Here is a 16,841-nt window from a genome sequence, read left to right as displayed (position 1 = left end):
TTGAACTTACTCAACAGCTCAGCCTTCTGTGGGAAAGCATTCCACGGATTCACTCCTGTCAGTGACAAGGAATTCCACCTCATCTCTATCCTAACTGTGTGAGCCTTTCCTGTGAGATTATGCCTTCTCACAGGGAAGCAACATCTCCTCACCTACCCTGCCAAATCCACCAGGAATCTTGTATGTTTCAATAAGGATTGCAGTCTGACCAGAGCCTTATACAGCCTCAGCAGTACATCCCTGCTCTTGTCTTATGACCCTCTTGAAACGAATGCTAGCATTGCATTGCCTTCCTAACTGCCAACTGAATCTACATGCTGACCTTCAGAGAATCCTGAACCTGGACTCCCAAGTCACATTTTGCTTCAGATCTTTGAAGCCTTTCCCTGTTTAGAAAACAGGATGCAACGCTGTTTTTCCAAGCAAAGTGGGTTGGCAACCTGGGCGGCACGGTGGCATAGTAGTTAGCACTGCTGCCTCACAGCGCCTGAGACCCGGGTTCAATTCCCGCCTCAGGCGACTGACTGTGTGGAGTTTGCACGTTCTCCCCGTGTCTGCGTGGGTTTCCTCCGGGTGCTCCGGTTTCCTCCCACAGTCCAAAGATGTGCAGGGTCAGGTGAATTGGCCATGCTAAATTTCCCGTAGTGTTGGGTAAGGGGTAAATGTAGGGGAATGGTTCTGGGTGGGTTGCACTTCGGCGGGTCGGTGTGGACTTGTTGGGCCGAAGGGCCTGTTTCCACACTGTAGGGAATCTATCTATCTAACCTCACAGTTTCCCACACTGTATTCCATCTGCTGCTTCTTTGCTCACTCTCCCGGTCTGTCCATGTCCTTCTGCAGCTTCCCCACTTCTACCTGTCCCTCCGCCTGTCCTGATGTCACCTGCAGACTTAGGAACAATGTTCCTCCGTCCAGGTTGTTAATGTGAACAGTAGTGGTCCCAACACTGACCCCCTGCGGAACTCCACTAGTCATTGGCTGCCATCCTGACAAACAGCTAGCCTACTTGCTGGACTACAAGTCCGGATCCCATCCTTAACAGTGGAGTCTAAAATCTTACCAATGACCGAGGTCAGGCTAACTGGCCTATCGTTTCCGAGAGGAGAAATTTCAGTTATGAGGAGAAATTGGAAAGGAGTAGGATAAAAAGAAATAGAATTGAAGATTTCAAAATCATGAGGATCTGGACAGAGTAAATAAGGTGAAAAATATTCCAACTCATGAAAGGATCAAGAATAAGAAGGGACAGCTTTAAAGTAATTAGCAAAAAGGCAAAAGTGATCTGAGAAAAGACCTTGTACACAGTGAGTGATTAGGGTGTGGAATGAACTGTCTGACAGTGTGGTTTCCAAAAGGAGATTAGCTGATCACTTGAAGATGAAGCCTGTACAGGATTACAGTGAGATTATAACAGAATGACAGTTTAAGTGAAATACTAATTTCGAGAGTCATCACAACCTGATGGGCTGAACAGTCTCTTTCTCTGCTCTGGCTTCCTCCGTTTTTTGACGGCACTTGGATATTCACCACTTTGAAGAAGGCTGCCCATTGCTTCCAAACATTGATTCCACTTTATCAGAAACCAATTCTTTCCCACCCTATGGAAGGTTTCCCTCCCCCCTCCCAATAAAATGTTTCCCCTCAATTGTTTCTTGATCTTTACCAGAGCCACATGTGGTACAATGATCACTGTTCCCGAAATGTTCCCCACCTGACACTTGATCCCAACTCAATCTCCAGAACCAGATCCAGCAATCTCCCCATCCTTATTGGCCCAGACACATAAACTATTCCCCTCTTTGCCTGTTACTGTAGAATTATTCCGAATGGATGGAGATTGTGAAAACCCACCATGATATGAATTCTCCATTTTTGGAGCCTGACTGTAACTGACTTGCAAATGATTTCTTCAAACCTTCTGCTACCAATCTGTGCCTGTAATCTCCACCCCGTGATTAAAAGCAGAATCAACGTTCCTGAGCTTTAACCCAATAAGCCTCGTGGAATTCCTTGCCTTCTAGCAATCTAATTAACTCCTTCATCAACACTACTTCCCACCCCCTAACCGCCAAACCTTTTCCCAAACACCATGGATCCAGGAATATTTAGCACTGATTCCTGCCCTGTCTTAGAACATAGAACATAGAAGAATACAGCGCAGTACAGGCCCTTTGGCCCTCGATGTTGCGCCGATCCAAGCCCACCTAACCTACACTAGCCCACTATCCTCCATATGCCTATCCAATGCCCATTTAAATGCCCATAAAGAGGGAGAGTCCACCACTGCTACTGGCAGGGCATTCCATGAACTCACGACTTGCTGAGTAAAGAATCTACCCCTAACATCTGTCCTATACCTACCCCCCCCTTAATTTAAAGCTATGCCCCCTCGTAATAGCTGACTCCATACGTGGAAAAAGGTTCTCATGGTCAACCCTATCTAAACCCCTAATCATCTTGTACACCTCTATCAAGTCACCCCTAAACCTTCTTTTCTCCAATGAAAACAGCCCCAAGTGCCTCAGTCTTTCCTCATACGATCTTCCTACCATACCAGGCAACATCCTGGTAAACCTCCTCTGCACCCGTTCCAGTGCCTCCACATCCTTCCTATAGTATGGCGACCAAAACTGCACACAATACTCCAGATGCGGCCGCACCAGAGTCTTATACAACTGCAACATGATCTCAGGACTCCGGAACTCAATTCCTCTACCAATAAAAGCCAGTACGCCATATGCCTTCTTCACCGCACTATTTACCTGGGTGGCAACTTTCAAAGATTTGTGTACATGGACACCAAGATCCCTCTGCTCATCCACACTACCAAGTATCCGACCATTAGCCCAGTACCCCATCTTTTTATTACTCTTACCAAAATGAATCACCTCACACTTAGCTACATTGAACTCCATTTGCCACCTTTCTGCCCAGTTCTGCAGCTTATCTATATCCCGCTGTAACCTGCCACATCCTTCCTCACTGTCAACAACTCCTCTGACTTTCGTATCATCCGCAAACTTGCTCACCCAACCTTCTAGCCCCTCCTCCAGGTCATTTATAAAAATGACAAACAGCAATGTTCCCAAAACAGATCCTTGCGGAACACCGCTAGTAACTGCACTCCAAGATGAACCTTTACCATCAACTACTACCCTCTGTCTTCTTCCAGCCAGCCAACTCCTAATCCAAACCTCCAACTCACCCTCAATGCCATACCTCCGTATTTTTTGCAGTAGTCTACCATGGGGAACCTTATCAAACGCCTTACTAAAATCCATATACACCACATCTACCGCTTTCCCCTCGCCCACCTCCTTAGTCCACTTCTCAAAGAATTCAATAAGGTTTGTGAGGCACGACCTGCCCTTCACAAAACCATGCTGACTATCCTTGATCACATTATTCCTATCCAGATGTTCATAAATCCTATCCCTTACAATTCTCTCTAAGACTTTGCCCACAACAGAAGTGAGACTTCCCGGCCTATAGTTACTAGGGTTATCCCTACTCCCCTTCTTGAACAAGGGAACCACATTTGCTATCCTCCAATCTTCTGGCACTACTCCTGTAGACAAAGAGGACATAAAAATCAAGGCCAATGGCTCTGCAATCTCCTCCCTTGCTTCCCAGAGAATCCTAGGATAAATGCCATCAGGCCCAGGGGACTTATCTATTTTCACCCTTTCCAGGATTTCCAACACCTCTTCTCTACATACCTCAAAGCCATCCATTCTACTTAATTGTGACTCAGTACTCACATTGACAACAATGTCCTGTTCCTGATTGAATACTGACGAAAAGTATTCATTCAGTGTCTCCCCAATCTCTTCAGCCCCCACACGCAACTTCCCACTACTATCCTTGACTGGACCTATTCCTAGGAGAAAGTGAGGTCTGCAGATGCTGGAGATCAAAGTTGAAACTTTATTGCTGGAACAGCACAGCAGGTCAGGCAGCATCCAGGGAACAGGAGATTCGACGTTTCGGGCCCAGACCCTTCTTCAGGAATGAGCAGAGAGTGTTCAGCAGGAGAAGATAAAAGGTAGGGAGGAGGGACTTGGAGGAGGGGCGTTGGAAATGTGATAGGTGGAAAGAGGTCAAGGTGAGGGTGATAGGTCAGAGTAGGATGGAGGCGGAGAGGTCAAGAAGAAGACTGCAGGTCAGGAAGGCGGTGCCGGGCTGGAGGGATCCGGCTGAGACAAGGTGGGGGGAGGGGGGATGAAGAAACTGGTGAAGTCCAAGTTCATCCCCTGTGGTTGGAGGGTTCCCAGTCGGAAGATAAGACGCTCCTCCTCCGACCGTCGCGTTGTTGTGGTTTGGCGGTGGATGAGTCCAATGACCTGCATATCCTCGGTGGAGTGGGAGGGGGAGTTGAAATGTTGAGCTACAGGTTGGTTGGGTTGGTTCGTCCGGGTGGCCCAGAGGTGCTCTCTGAATCGCTCCGCAAGTAGGCGGCCTGTCTCCCCAATATAGAGGAGGCCACACCGGCTGCAGCGGATGCAGTAGATGATGTGGGTGGAGGTGCAGGTGAATCTGTGGCGGATATGGAAGTTTCCTTTGGGGCCTTGGAGAGAAGTGAGGGGGGAGGTGTGGGCGCAAGTGTTGCACCTCCTGCGGTTGCAAGGGAAGGTGCCGGGAGTGGAGGTTGGGTCGGTGGGGGGTGTGGATCTGACAAGGGAGTCGCGGAGGGAGTGGTCTCTACGGAAAGCTGATAGGGGAGGGGAGGGAAATATATCCCTGGTGGTGGGGTCCGTTTGGAGGTGGCGGAAGTGACGGCGGATGATGCGCTGTACATGGAGATTGGTGGGGTGGTAGGTGAGGACCAGTGGGGTTCTGTCCTGGTGGCGGTTGGAGGGGCAGGGCTCAAGGGCGGAGGAGCGGGAAGTGGAAGAGATGCGGTGGAGGGCACCGTCGACCACGTCGGGGGGGAAATTGCAGTCCTTGAAGAAGGAGGCCATCTGTGTTGTACGTATTTTGAACTGGTCCTCCTGGGAGCAGATGCGGCGGAGACGAAGGAATTGGGAGAATGGGATGGCGTTTTTACAGGGGGCAGGATGGGAGGAGGTGTAGTCCAGGTAGCTGTGGGAGTCGGTAGGTTTGTAGTAGATGTCCGTGTTGATTCGGTCGCCTGAGATAGAAACAGAAAGGTCTAGGAAGGGGAGGGAGGAGTCCGAGACTGTCCAGGTGAATTTGAGGTTGGGGTGGAAGGTGTTAGTGTAGTGGATGAACTGTTCAACCTCCTCGTGGTAGTGGATGAACTGTTCAACCTCCACGAGGAGGTTGAACAGTTCATCCACTACACTAACACCTTCCACCCCAACCTCAAATTCACCTGGACAGTCTCGGACTCCTCCCTCCCCTTCCTAGACCTTTCTGTTTCTATCTCAGGCGACCGAATCAACACGGACATCTACTACAAACCTACCGACTCCCACAGCTACCTGGACTACACCTCCTCCCACCCTGCCCCCTGTAAAAACGCCATCCCATTCTCCCAATTCCTTCGTCTTCGCCGCATCTGCTCCCAGGAGGACCAGTTCCAAAACTGTACAACCCAGATGGCCTCCTTCTTCAAGGACCGCAATTTCCCCCCCGACGTGGTCGACGATGCCCTCCACCGCATCTCTTCCACTTCCCGCTCCTCCGCCCTTGAGCCCCGCCCCTCCAACCGCCACCAGGACAGAACCCCACTGGTCCTCACCTACCACCCCACCAACCTCCATGTACAGCGCATCATCCGCCGTCACTTCCGCCACCTCCAAACAGACCCCAGCACCAAGGATATATTACCCTCCCCTCCCCTATCAGCATTCCGTAAAGACCACTCCCTCCATGACTCCCTCGTCAGATCCACACCCCCCACCGACCCAACCTCCACTCCCGGCACCTTCCCTTGCAACTGCGGGAGGTGCAACACTTGCGCCCACACCTCCCCCCTCACTTCTCTCCAAGGCCCCAAAGGAAACTTCCATATCCGCCACAGATTCACCTGCACCTCCACCCACATCATCTACTGCATCCGCTGCAGCCGGTGTGGCCTCCTCTATATTGGGGAGACAGGCCGCCTACTTGCGGAGCGATTCAGAGAGCACCTCTGGGCCACCCGGACGAACCAACCCAACCAACCTGTAGCACAGCATTTCAACTCCCCCTCCCACTCCACCGAGGATATGCAGGTCATTGGACTCATCCACCGCCAAACCACAACAACGCGACGGTCGGAGGAGGAGCGTCTTATCTTCCGACTGGGAACTCTCCAACCACAGGGGATGAACTTGGACTTCACCAGTTTCTTCATCCCCCCTCCCCCCACCTTGTCTCAGCCGGATCCCTCCAGCCCGGCACCGCCTTCCTGACCTGCAGTCTTCTTCTTGACCTCTCCGCCTCCATCCTACTCCGACCTATCACCCTCAACTTGACCTCTTTCCACCTATCACATTTCCAACGCCCCTCCTCCAAGTCCCTCCTCCCTACCTTTTATCTTCTCCTGCTGAACACTCTCTGCTCATTCCTGAAGAAGGGCCTGTGCCCGAAACGTCGAATCTCCTGTTCCCTGGATGCTGCTGGACCTATTCCTACCCTAGTCATTCTTTTATTCCTGACATACCTATAGAAAGCCTTAGGGTTTTCCCTAATCCTACCAACTAAGGACCTTTCATGTCCCCTCCTTGCTGCTCTTAGCTCTCTCTTCAGGTCCTTCCTGGCTACCTTATAACTCTCAATCGCCCCAATTGAACCTTCACGCCTCATCTTTACATAGGCCGCCCTCTTCCATTTAACAAGGGATTCCAATTCCTTATTAAACCACGGCTCCCTCACACGACCCTTTCCTCCCTGCCTGACAGGTACATACTTATCAAGGACACTCAATAGTTGCTCCTTGAACAAGCTCCACATATCAATTACACCCTTGCCTTGAAGCTTACTTTTCCAAGCCACGCATCCTAAGTCATGCCTCACCGCATCATAATTTCCCTGCCCCCAGCTATAACACTTGCCCTGCAGTGCACACTTATCCCTCTCCATCACTAGAGTAAAAGTCACCGAATTGTGGTCACTGTCCCCAAAGTGCTCACCTACCTCTAATTCTAACACCTGGCCTGGTTCGTTACCCAGAACCAAATCCAGTATGGCCTCACCTCTTGTTGGCCTATCTCTTGTTGGAAACCATCCTGCACACATTGGACAAACACTGACCCATCTAACGAACTAGAGCTATAGCTTTCCCAATCAATATCAGGAAAGTTAAAGTCCCCCATAACAACCACCCTATTACTTTCACTCTTCTCTTGAATCATCCTCGCAATCCTTTCTTCTACGTCTCTAGGACTATTAGGAGGCCTGTAAAAAACTCCTAACAGAGTGAGCTCACCTTTCCTATTCCTAACCTCAGCCCAAACTACCTCAGATGGCGAGTCTTCATCCATCGTCCTTTCCACCGCTGTAATACTATCTTTGACAAGCAATGCCACACCTCCCCCTCTTTTACCCCCACCTCTGACCCTACTAAAACATTTAAACCCTGGAACCTGCAACAGCCAATCCTGTCCCTGTTCTACCCATGTCTCCGTAATAGCCACAACATCGAAGTCCCAGGTCCCAACCCACGCTGCAAGTTTACCTAGATTACCTAGATTACCTACCGTGTGGAAACAGGCCCTTTGGCCCAACAAGTCCACACCGACCCGCCGAAGTGCAACCCACCCATACCCCCACATTTGTCCCTTACCTAACACTAGGGGCAATTTAGCATGGCCAATTCACCTGACCTGCACATCTTTGGACTGTGGGAGGAAACCGGAGCACCCGGAAACACGCAGACACTGGGAGAATGTGCAAACTCCACACAGTCAGTCGCCTGAGGTGGGAATTGAACCCGGGTCTCGGGCGCTGTGAGGCAGCAGTGCTAACCACTGTGCCACCGTGCCGCCCACAAGTTCACCTACCTTATTTCGTATACTTCTTGCATTGAAGTATACACACTTCAAGCCACTTTCCTGTTTACAGGCACCCTCCTTGGAAATTGATGCCATGTTCCTAACCTCCCTACACTCCAGGTCCTGCACCCTAAAGCTACAATCTGGGTTCCCATGCCCCTGCAGAGTTAGTTTAAACCCCCCCCCCAAGAGCACTAGCAAACCTCCCACCAAGGATACTGGTGCCCCTCAGGTTCAGGTGCAGACCATCCTGTTTATAGAGGTCCCACCTTCCCAAGAAAGAACCCCAGTTATCCAAAAACCGGAATCCCTCCCTCCTGCACCATCCCTGTAGCCACGCATTTAATTGTTCTCTCTCCCTGTTCCTCGAATCTCTATCACGTGGCACGGGTAACAAACCAGAGACAACAACTCTGTTCGTTCTAACTCTGAGCTTCCAACCTAGCTCCCTGAAAGCCTGTCTAACATCCTCGGCACTCCTCCTACCTATGTCGTTGGTGCCAATATGGACCACGACTTCGGGCTGCTCCCCCTCCCCCTTAAGGACCCGGAAAACACGATCAGAGACATCACGTACCCTTGCACCTGGGAGGCAACATACCAAACGTGAGTCTCTCTCGCCCCCACAAAACCTCCTATCTGTGCCCCTAACTATCGAGTCCCCAATTAGTATTGCTCTGCTCTTCTCCACCCTTCCCTTCTGAGCAACGGGGACAGGTTCTGTGCCAGAGGCCTGAGCCCCATTACTTCTCCTGCGCGCTTTTATAGGGAAGAATCCTACCCGGCTGCCCCTCTGGTCTTCGTCACTTCCCCCTGCTGCTCCCGCTCTTTCTGGGTGAAGAGAAAAAAAAACACCACTGCCCGCTCCCGGTAAGTAATTTTAAAACAAACGGTCTCACCTTCGCTGTAACCTTCCGGGTTCCTTTACACTCTGCTGCTGCTCGCACTCAAAACGCAGGCTCTGTGTCCTTGCTATCCCACTTGGCTGTCTGAAGCTGCAGTAGCCAGAACCTTACTGATCACAGTCAGTGGATTCATGGGAATTGCATATCTCCCAGTTCTAGAGTCTCCAGTAGAAATCGTTGATTTTTACCTACTCTGCCTTTTCCTATTAATATAAAACATAGAATAGTACAGCACAGTCCAGGCCCATCGAACCATGATGTTGTGCCGAGGCATTTATCTTAATCTAAGGCCAACCTAACCTACACACCCCTCAATTTACTGCCGTCCATGGGCTTGCCCAACAGTTGCTTAAATGTCCCTAATGTCTCTGACTACTACCACCACTGGCAGTGCATCCACGCACCCATCACTCTCTGCAGAAGAACCTACCTCCGACATCGCCCCGAAATCTTCCTCCAATCACCTTAAAATTATGGCACCTTGTGACAGCCACTTCTGCTCTGGGGAAAGGTCTCTGGCGATCCACTCATTACCTCATACACTTCTATCAAGTCACCTCCCTTCCTTCTTCTCTCCAGTGTGAACAGCCCTGGCTCCCTGAACCTCTCTTCATAAGACAAGCCCTCCAATCCAGGGCTCTTGCCCGAAACATTGATTCTTCTGCTTCTCAGATGCTGTCTACCTTGCTGTGCTTTTCCAGCACCACACTCTCTGAAGACCTCCAATCCAGGCAGCATCCTGGTAAATCTCCTCTGCATGCTCTCTAAAGCATCTACATCTTTCCTATGATGAGGTGACCAGAACTGGACACAATATTCCAAGTGTGGTCTACCCAGGATTTTATGGAGCTGCAGCAAAATCTCGCAGCTCTTAATCTCAATCCCCCTGTTAATGAAAGCCAAAACACCATCTGCCTTCTTAACAATCCGATTGACTTGAGTGGCAACTTTGAGGGATCCATATACATGGACCCCAAGGTCCCACTGTTCCTCCACACTGCCAAGAATCCGGTCTTAAACTCTGTATTTAGCATTCAAATTCAACCTTTCAAAATGAATCACTTTGCATTTATCCAGGTTGAACTCCATCTGCCACTCCTCAGTCCAGCTCTATATCCTGTCAATGTCTTGTTGTAGCCTGCAACAACCCTCAACATTGTCTACGACACCACCAACTTTTGTGTCATCGGCAAACTTACTAACCCAACCTTCCACTTCTTCACCCAAGTCATTATAAAAACTACAAAGAGCAGAGGCCCAAGAACAGATCCCTATGGGTCACCACTGGTCACCGACCTCCAGCGGAATGCTTTCCATCCACTACCACTTGCTGTCTTCTTTCAGCCAGCCAATTCTGTATCCAGATAGGCAAATGCCCCTGTATCCCATACTTCCTTACTTTCTGAATGAGCCTATCCTGGGGAACCTTATCAAATGCCTTACTGAAATCCATGTACACCACATCCACTGCTCAACCTTCGTCAATATGTCTCGTCACATCCTTAAAGAACTCATTAAGGCTTCTGAGGCATGACCTGCCCCCTCATAAAGCCATGCTGACTATCTTTAATCAAACTATATTTTTCCTAGTCATAAATCATATCTCTCGGAATCCTTTCCTGTACTTTGCTTTCCACAAATGGAAGGCTGACTGGTCTGCAATTCCCAGGGATTTCCTTATTCCCTTTCTTGAACAGAGGAACAATATTTGCTTACCTCCAATCAGCCGGTACTATTCTCATGAACAGCGAGGATGCAAAGATCGTCGCCAGAGGCGCAGCAATCTCATTTCTTGATTCCCATAGTAACCATGGATCTATCTAGTTCAGCCCTGGGGACTTATCTATCTTGATGCTTTCCAGAATTTTCAGCTCATCTACTTTCTTAATATCAATCTGTTCAAGCCTATTAATGTGGTCCACGGTGTTCTCACTATCAACAAAGTCCCTCTCTCTACTGAATACTGAAGCAAAAAACTCATTTAGGGCCTCCCTTACATCTTCAGACTCCAGGCACAAGTCCCCTCCACTATCTCTGATCGGCCCTATGCTCTCTTTGTTATTCCTCATCTAAGTGCCTTTGGTCTTTCCCTAATCCTTCTCTCCAAGGCTTTCTCGTGCACCCTAAGCTCTCCTCAGTCCATTTTTGAGTTCTTTCCCAGCTACCCTGTAATCCTATAAAGCTATGCCAGACTCTTGCTTCCTCAACCTTAAGTATGCTTCCTTCTTCCTCTACAGGAGAAATTCCTCTGCTCTTGTTGTCCAAGACTCCTTCCACCTTACCATTCCTTGCCTGTCTCAGTGGAACAAAGTTATCCAACGCTCACAAGTGCTCCTTAAATAGTCTCACATTTCTGTCATGCATTTCCCATCGAACAACTGTTCCCAATTTATACTCCACAGTTCTGTATGTCTAATAGCAATATAATTACCCTTCCCCAATTAAATACCTTCCTATACTGTCTGCTCTGATCCCTCTCCATGGCTATGGTAAAGATGAGGCAGTTGTGGTCACTGTCACCGAAATGCTCTCCCACTGAGAGATCTGACACCTGGCCTGGCTCGTTACCAAGCTCCAAATCCAATATGGCCTCCCCCTATCCTGAAGACTTCACTAGGCTGATGGGGAAAGATGGCCTAGTGGTATTATCATTGCACTGTTAATCCCAACACCCAGGTAATGTTCAGGGGACCTGGATTCGTATCCCACTATGGCAAATGGTGGAATCTGATGGGTTAGGGTTTAGAAACCTGGAAGTCTTGTTTCAACTGCACAGAATGCTGGGGAGGCCACACCTGGAACATTGTGCTCATTTTGGCTCTATTCCTGTCGACAATGACGACATAAAGGTCAAAGCCAAAGGCTCTGCAATCTCCTCCCTGGCTTCCCAGAGAATCCCAGGATAAATCTAATCTAAGCCCAGGGGATTTACCTATTTTCACACTTTCCAGAATTGCTAACACCTCTTCCTTGTGAACCTCAATCCCCTCTAGTCTAGTCGCCTGTATCTCAGTATTCTCCTCGACCACATTGTCATTTTCTAGAGTGAATACTGATGAAAAATATTCATTTAGTGCTCCCTTATCTCCTCAGACTCCAAGCACAACTTCCCACTACTGTCCTTTGATTGGCCCTAATCTTTCTCTCGTCATTCTTTTATTCCTGATATCCCTATAGAAAGCTTTAAGGCTTTCCTTGATCCTATCTGCCAACAACTTCTCATGTCCCCTCCTGGCTCTTAGCTCTCTCTTTAGGTCTTTCCTGTCTCCCTTGTAACTCTCAAGCGCCCTAATTGAGCCTTCACATCTCATCCTAACATAAGCCTTCTTCTTCCCCTTGACAAGACATTCAACTTGTTTAGTAAACCACGGCTCCCTCGCTTGTCCACTTCCTCCCTGCCTGGCCAGTACATATTTATCAAGGACCCGCAGTAGCTGTTCCTTTAACAAGCTCCACATTTCAAGTGTGCCCATCCCCTGCAGTTTCCTTCCTCATCCAATGCATCATAAATCTTGCCAAATTGCATCATAAGTGCCTTTCCCCCAGCTATAACCTTTGCCCTGCGGTATATACCTATCCCTTTCCATCGCTAAAGTAAACATTGCCAAATTGTGGTCACTATCACCAAAGTGCTCACCTACCTCCAAATCTAACACCTGGCCGGGTCCATTACCCAGGACCAAATCCAACGTGGCCTCACCCCTTGTTGGTCTGTCTCCATACTGTGTCAGGAAACCCTCCTGCACACATTGGACAAAAGCTTACCCATCTAAACTACTTGAACGATCATATTCCCAGTCAATGTTGGGGAAGTTAAAGTCCCCCATAACAACTACCCTGTCACTCTCGCTCCTGTCCAGAATGATCTTTGCTATCCTTTCCTCTACATCTCTGGAACTATTCAGAGGCCTATAGAAAACTCCCAACAGGATGACCTCTCCTTTCCTGTTTCTGATCTCAGCCCATACTACCTCAGTGGATCAGTCCTCAAACGTCCTTACTGCCTCCTTGACTAACAATGCCACACCTCCCCATCTTTTACCATCTTCTCTGTTCTTACTGAAACATCTAAACCCCGTAACCCACAACAACCATTCCTGTCCCTGCTCTATCCATGTCTCTGAAATGGCCACAACATCGAAATCCCAGGTACCAACCCATGCTGCAACCCACCTTATTCCAGATGGCCCTGGTGCTGAAGTAGACAGTGAACTCTTGCGACCTTGAACCCTTATTTCTGACCTCACTACTCTCAACCTCCCGTATACTGGAGCCACAATTAGAGTTCCCATCCCCCTGCTGAATTAGTTTAAACCCTCCTGAAGAGCACTAACAAATTTCCCCCTAGGATGTTGGTACCCCTCTGGTTCAGGTGAAGACCATCCTGTTTGTAGAGGTCCCCCCTAGCCCAGAATGAGCCCCAATTATCCAGGAATCTCTCTCTTTCTCTCTCCATATCCACTGAACTCTCTCCCCTCTCGCTCTTGCTTTCTGTCATACCCACTCTCTGTCCCTTCCCTACTCTCTCTCCCCCCCTACTTTTTCTCTCTCCTTACCCCCAACACTCTCTCTCACTCCCCACCCCCAACTCTCTCTCTCTCCATACCCCCAACTCTCTCTCTCCCTACCCTCAACTCTGTCTCTCTCTCTCTCTCTCCCTACCCCCAACTCTCTCTCTCTCTCTCTCCCTACCCCCAACTCTCTCTCTTTCTCCCTACCCCCAACTCTCTCTCTCTCTCTCCCTACCCACAACTCTCTCTCTTTCTCCCTACCCCCAACTCTCTCTCTCTCTCTCTCCCTACCCCCAACTCTCTCTCTTTCTCCCTACCCCCAACTCTCTCTCTCTCTCTCTCCCTACCCCCAACTCTCTCTCTTTCTCCCTACCCCCAACTCTCTCTCTCTCTCTCCCTACCCCCAACTCTCTCTCTCTCTCTCTCTCTCCCTCTTTCTCCCTCCATCCCCTCTCTCTGCCTGTCATTAATTCTCTCTCTCTGTTGCTGTCTCAGAATTGGGCGTCCAAGACACCGCTGGCAAGGAAAGCTCTGAAGGCCAAGAGGGAGAAGGAGGCTCTCGAAGCTGCAGCTCAGGAAGCAGCCAATAAGAAGAAGCGATGATGGGCCCAGGCCTTCGAGACGTTGCTCATCCCCGTGGGAATCTGAGTCTCCCACCAAACACTGGAATGTTCCAGAACAATTCCACTGAAGATTCAGAAATAAAGCGTTTGAAGAATATTTCAATCCAATAGATTTGCCTTCCCAGTTTCATCGCAGTCTCAATTCCACACTGCAGCGTCACTCAGACTCGGGACCCTCAGTCTGTGGGGGGGTTGGGATGCTGGCTGCAGACTGAAGGGTTTGTTATCAGTTGGAGTCAGTGTCTGACCTAGTTCTAGTTGTTTTGAGTCTAGTCTCTGAGCCTGAGGTTGATCGATAGTGGGACAGTGAGGATGATGGTGGGAACGTTTCTCTCTCGGTATCAGCCCTTGGGTTGTGGCATCGACAGCATGTCCTCACTATGGACCCATCATTATCTTCCTGAAGATAGAGGCTATTCTCCATATTTTTATCAGAATAGGTTGTTGTCTTGGTAACGAGTGTTCAGAAAAGGGCACTTACCTACATTCATCAACTAAGGGTGTTTAATCCAGTTTAATCCGGAGACGGAATGGAGTCTGTGGGCTCCCTGAGAAGTGAGCATTACAGTGACAGGGCCTGATGTGAGCAAGAGGCAGAGTGTGGGGGAGGGGGGGGATGGTGGACAGTGAGAGCTTTGAATGAACGAGGAGGAAGTGAGGACTGCAGATGCAGGAGATCAGAGTCGAGAGTGTAGTGCTGGAAAAGCACAGCAGGTCAGTCAGCATCCAAGGAGCAGGAGGATCAAAAACCCTTCATCAGGAATGAGGCTTGTGGGCCAGGGGAGCTGAGCGATTAATGGGGGAGGGGTGGGGCTGGGGGAAAGGTAGCTGGGAATGAGATAGGTAGATGAAGGTAGGGGAGAAGGTGATAGGTCGGAGGGGAGGTTGGGTGGATAGAGAGGGAGGAAGACAGACAAGTCAACAGAGCAGTGCTGAGTTGGAGGCTTGGGACAAGGATAAGATGGGAGGATGGGAAATGAGGAAACTGGTGAAATCCACATTGATGCCCTGGGGTTGAAGTGTTCCGAGGCAGAAGATGAGGCGTTCTTCCTCCAGGCGTCAGGTGGTGAGGGAGTGGCGGTGAAGGAGGCCCAGGACCTCCATGTCCTCGGCAGAGTGGGAGGGGGAGTTGAAATGTTGGGCCACAGGGCAGTGTGGTTGATTGGTGCGGGTGTCCCGGAGATGTTCCCTAAAGCGCTTTGCTAGGAGGCGTCCAGTCTCCCCAATGTAGAGGAGACCGCATCGGGAGCAACGGATACAATAAATGATATTGGTGGATGTGCAAGTAAAACTTTGATGGATGTGGAAGGCTCCTTTGGGGCCTTGGATGGAGGTGAGGGAGGAGGTGTGGGTGCAGGTTTTACAGTTCCTGCGGTGGCAGGGGAAAGTGCCAGGACTGGGGCGTGGACCTGACCAGGTAGTCACGGAGGGAACGGTCTTTGTGGAAATGGTGGGGAGGGAAATATATCCCTCATGGTGGGGTCCGTTTGGAGATGACGGAAATGGCAGAGCATGATGCGAGGTGAGAACCAGGGGGTTCTGTCCTTGTCGTGATTGGAGGAGTCGGGGTTTGAGGGCAGAAGCACGGGAAGTGGAGGAAATGGACTGCAGGGCATCGTCGACCATGTGGGAGGGGAAATTGCGGTCTTTGAAGAAGGAGATAATTTGGTGTATTTTGTGGTGAAATTGGTCCTCCTGGGAGCAGAGCAGTGGAGGCAGAAGGAATTGGGAAGAAGGGATAGTGTTTTTTACAGGAGGTAGGATGGGAAGAGGTGTCATCCAAGTAGCTGTGGGAGTCGGTGGGTTTGTAGAAGATGTCTGTGTTGAGTCAGTCATCGTTGATGGAGGTGGAGGGGTCCAGGAAGGGGAGGGAGGTGTCAGAGATGGTCCAGGTGAATTTGAGGTTGGGGTGGAATGTGTTTGTGAAGTTGATGAACTGCTCAACCTCCTCGTGGGAGCACAAAGTAATGCCGATACAGTCAGCGATGTAGCAGAGAGCTTTAGAACATAGAACATTCCAGCGCAGTACAGGCCCTTTGGCCCTCGACATTGTGCCAACCGTGGAACCAATCTGAAGCCCATCTAACCTACACTATTCCATCCTCATCCATATGCCTATCCAATGACCATTTAAATGCCCTTAAACTTGGCGAGTCTACTATTGCTGTAGGCTGTGTGTCCCACACCCCTACTACTCTCTGAGTAAAGAAACTACCTCAGACATCTGTCCTATATCAATCACCCCTCAGTTTAAAGCTATGTCCCCTCATGCTAGACATCACTATCCGAGGAAAAAGGCTCTCCCTGTCCACCCTATCTAACCCTCTGATTATCTTATATGTCTCTATTAAGTCACCTCTCAACCTTCTTCTCTCTAACAAAAACAGCCTCAAGTCCCTCAGCCTTTTCTTGTAAGACCTTCCCTCCATACCAGGCAACATCCTAGTAAATCTCCTCTGCACCCTTTCCAAAGCTTCCACATCCTTCTTATAATGCGGCAACCAGAACTGTACACAATACTCCAAATGTAGCCATACCACACTTTTGTACAGCTGCAGCATGATCTCATGACTCTGAAACTCAATCCCTTTACCAATAAAAGCTAACACACCATCTTCCTAATAATCCTATCAACCTGGGTGGCAACTTTCAGGGAGCTGTTACCTGGACACTGAGATCTCTCTGCTCATCTACACTACCAAAAATCTTATCATTAGCCCAGTACTCATTATTCCTGTTCCTTCCAAAGTGAATCACCTCACACTTTTCTGCATTAAACTCCATTTGCCACTTCCCAGCCCAGCTCTGCAGCTTATCTATGTCCCTCTGTAACCTACAACATCCTTCATCACTATCCACAAC

The 16,841-nt window shown here is 49.5% G+C and overlaps 1 protein-coding gene across 1 annotated transcript in view; it reads left to right on the top strand.

Annotated features, from left to right (window-relative positions):
* Positions 1-14,107, top strand: part of LOC122547798 (dynein regulatory complex subunit 11-like) — a 347,516-nt gene extending 333,409 nt beyond the window's left edge. The window contains exon 15 of the mRNA XM_087985887.1: positions 13,852-14,107. Within this exon, the coding sequence (XP_087842013.1) occupies positions 13,852-13,959 (108 nt within the window). The 3' untranslated portion in view covers positions 13,960-14,107. The remainder of the gene's footprint in view (positions 1-13,851) is intronic.
* Positions 14,108-16,841: the final 2,734 nt, after the last annotated feature.

This window comes from Chiloscyllium plagiosum, unplaced genomic scaffold (assembly GCF_037043375.1).
Source record: "Chiloscyllium plagiosum isolate Xiang-an unplaced genomic scaffold, Cpla_swu_hap1 HiC_scaffold_4, whole genome shotgun sequence".
In the NCBI taxonomy this organism is placed as follows: Eukaryota; Metazoa; Chordata; class Chondrichthyes; order Orectolobiformes; family Hemiscylliidae; genus Chiloscyllium; species Chiloscyllium plagiosum.
This window is presented reverse-complemented; position numbering and strand designations above follow the sequence as displayed.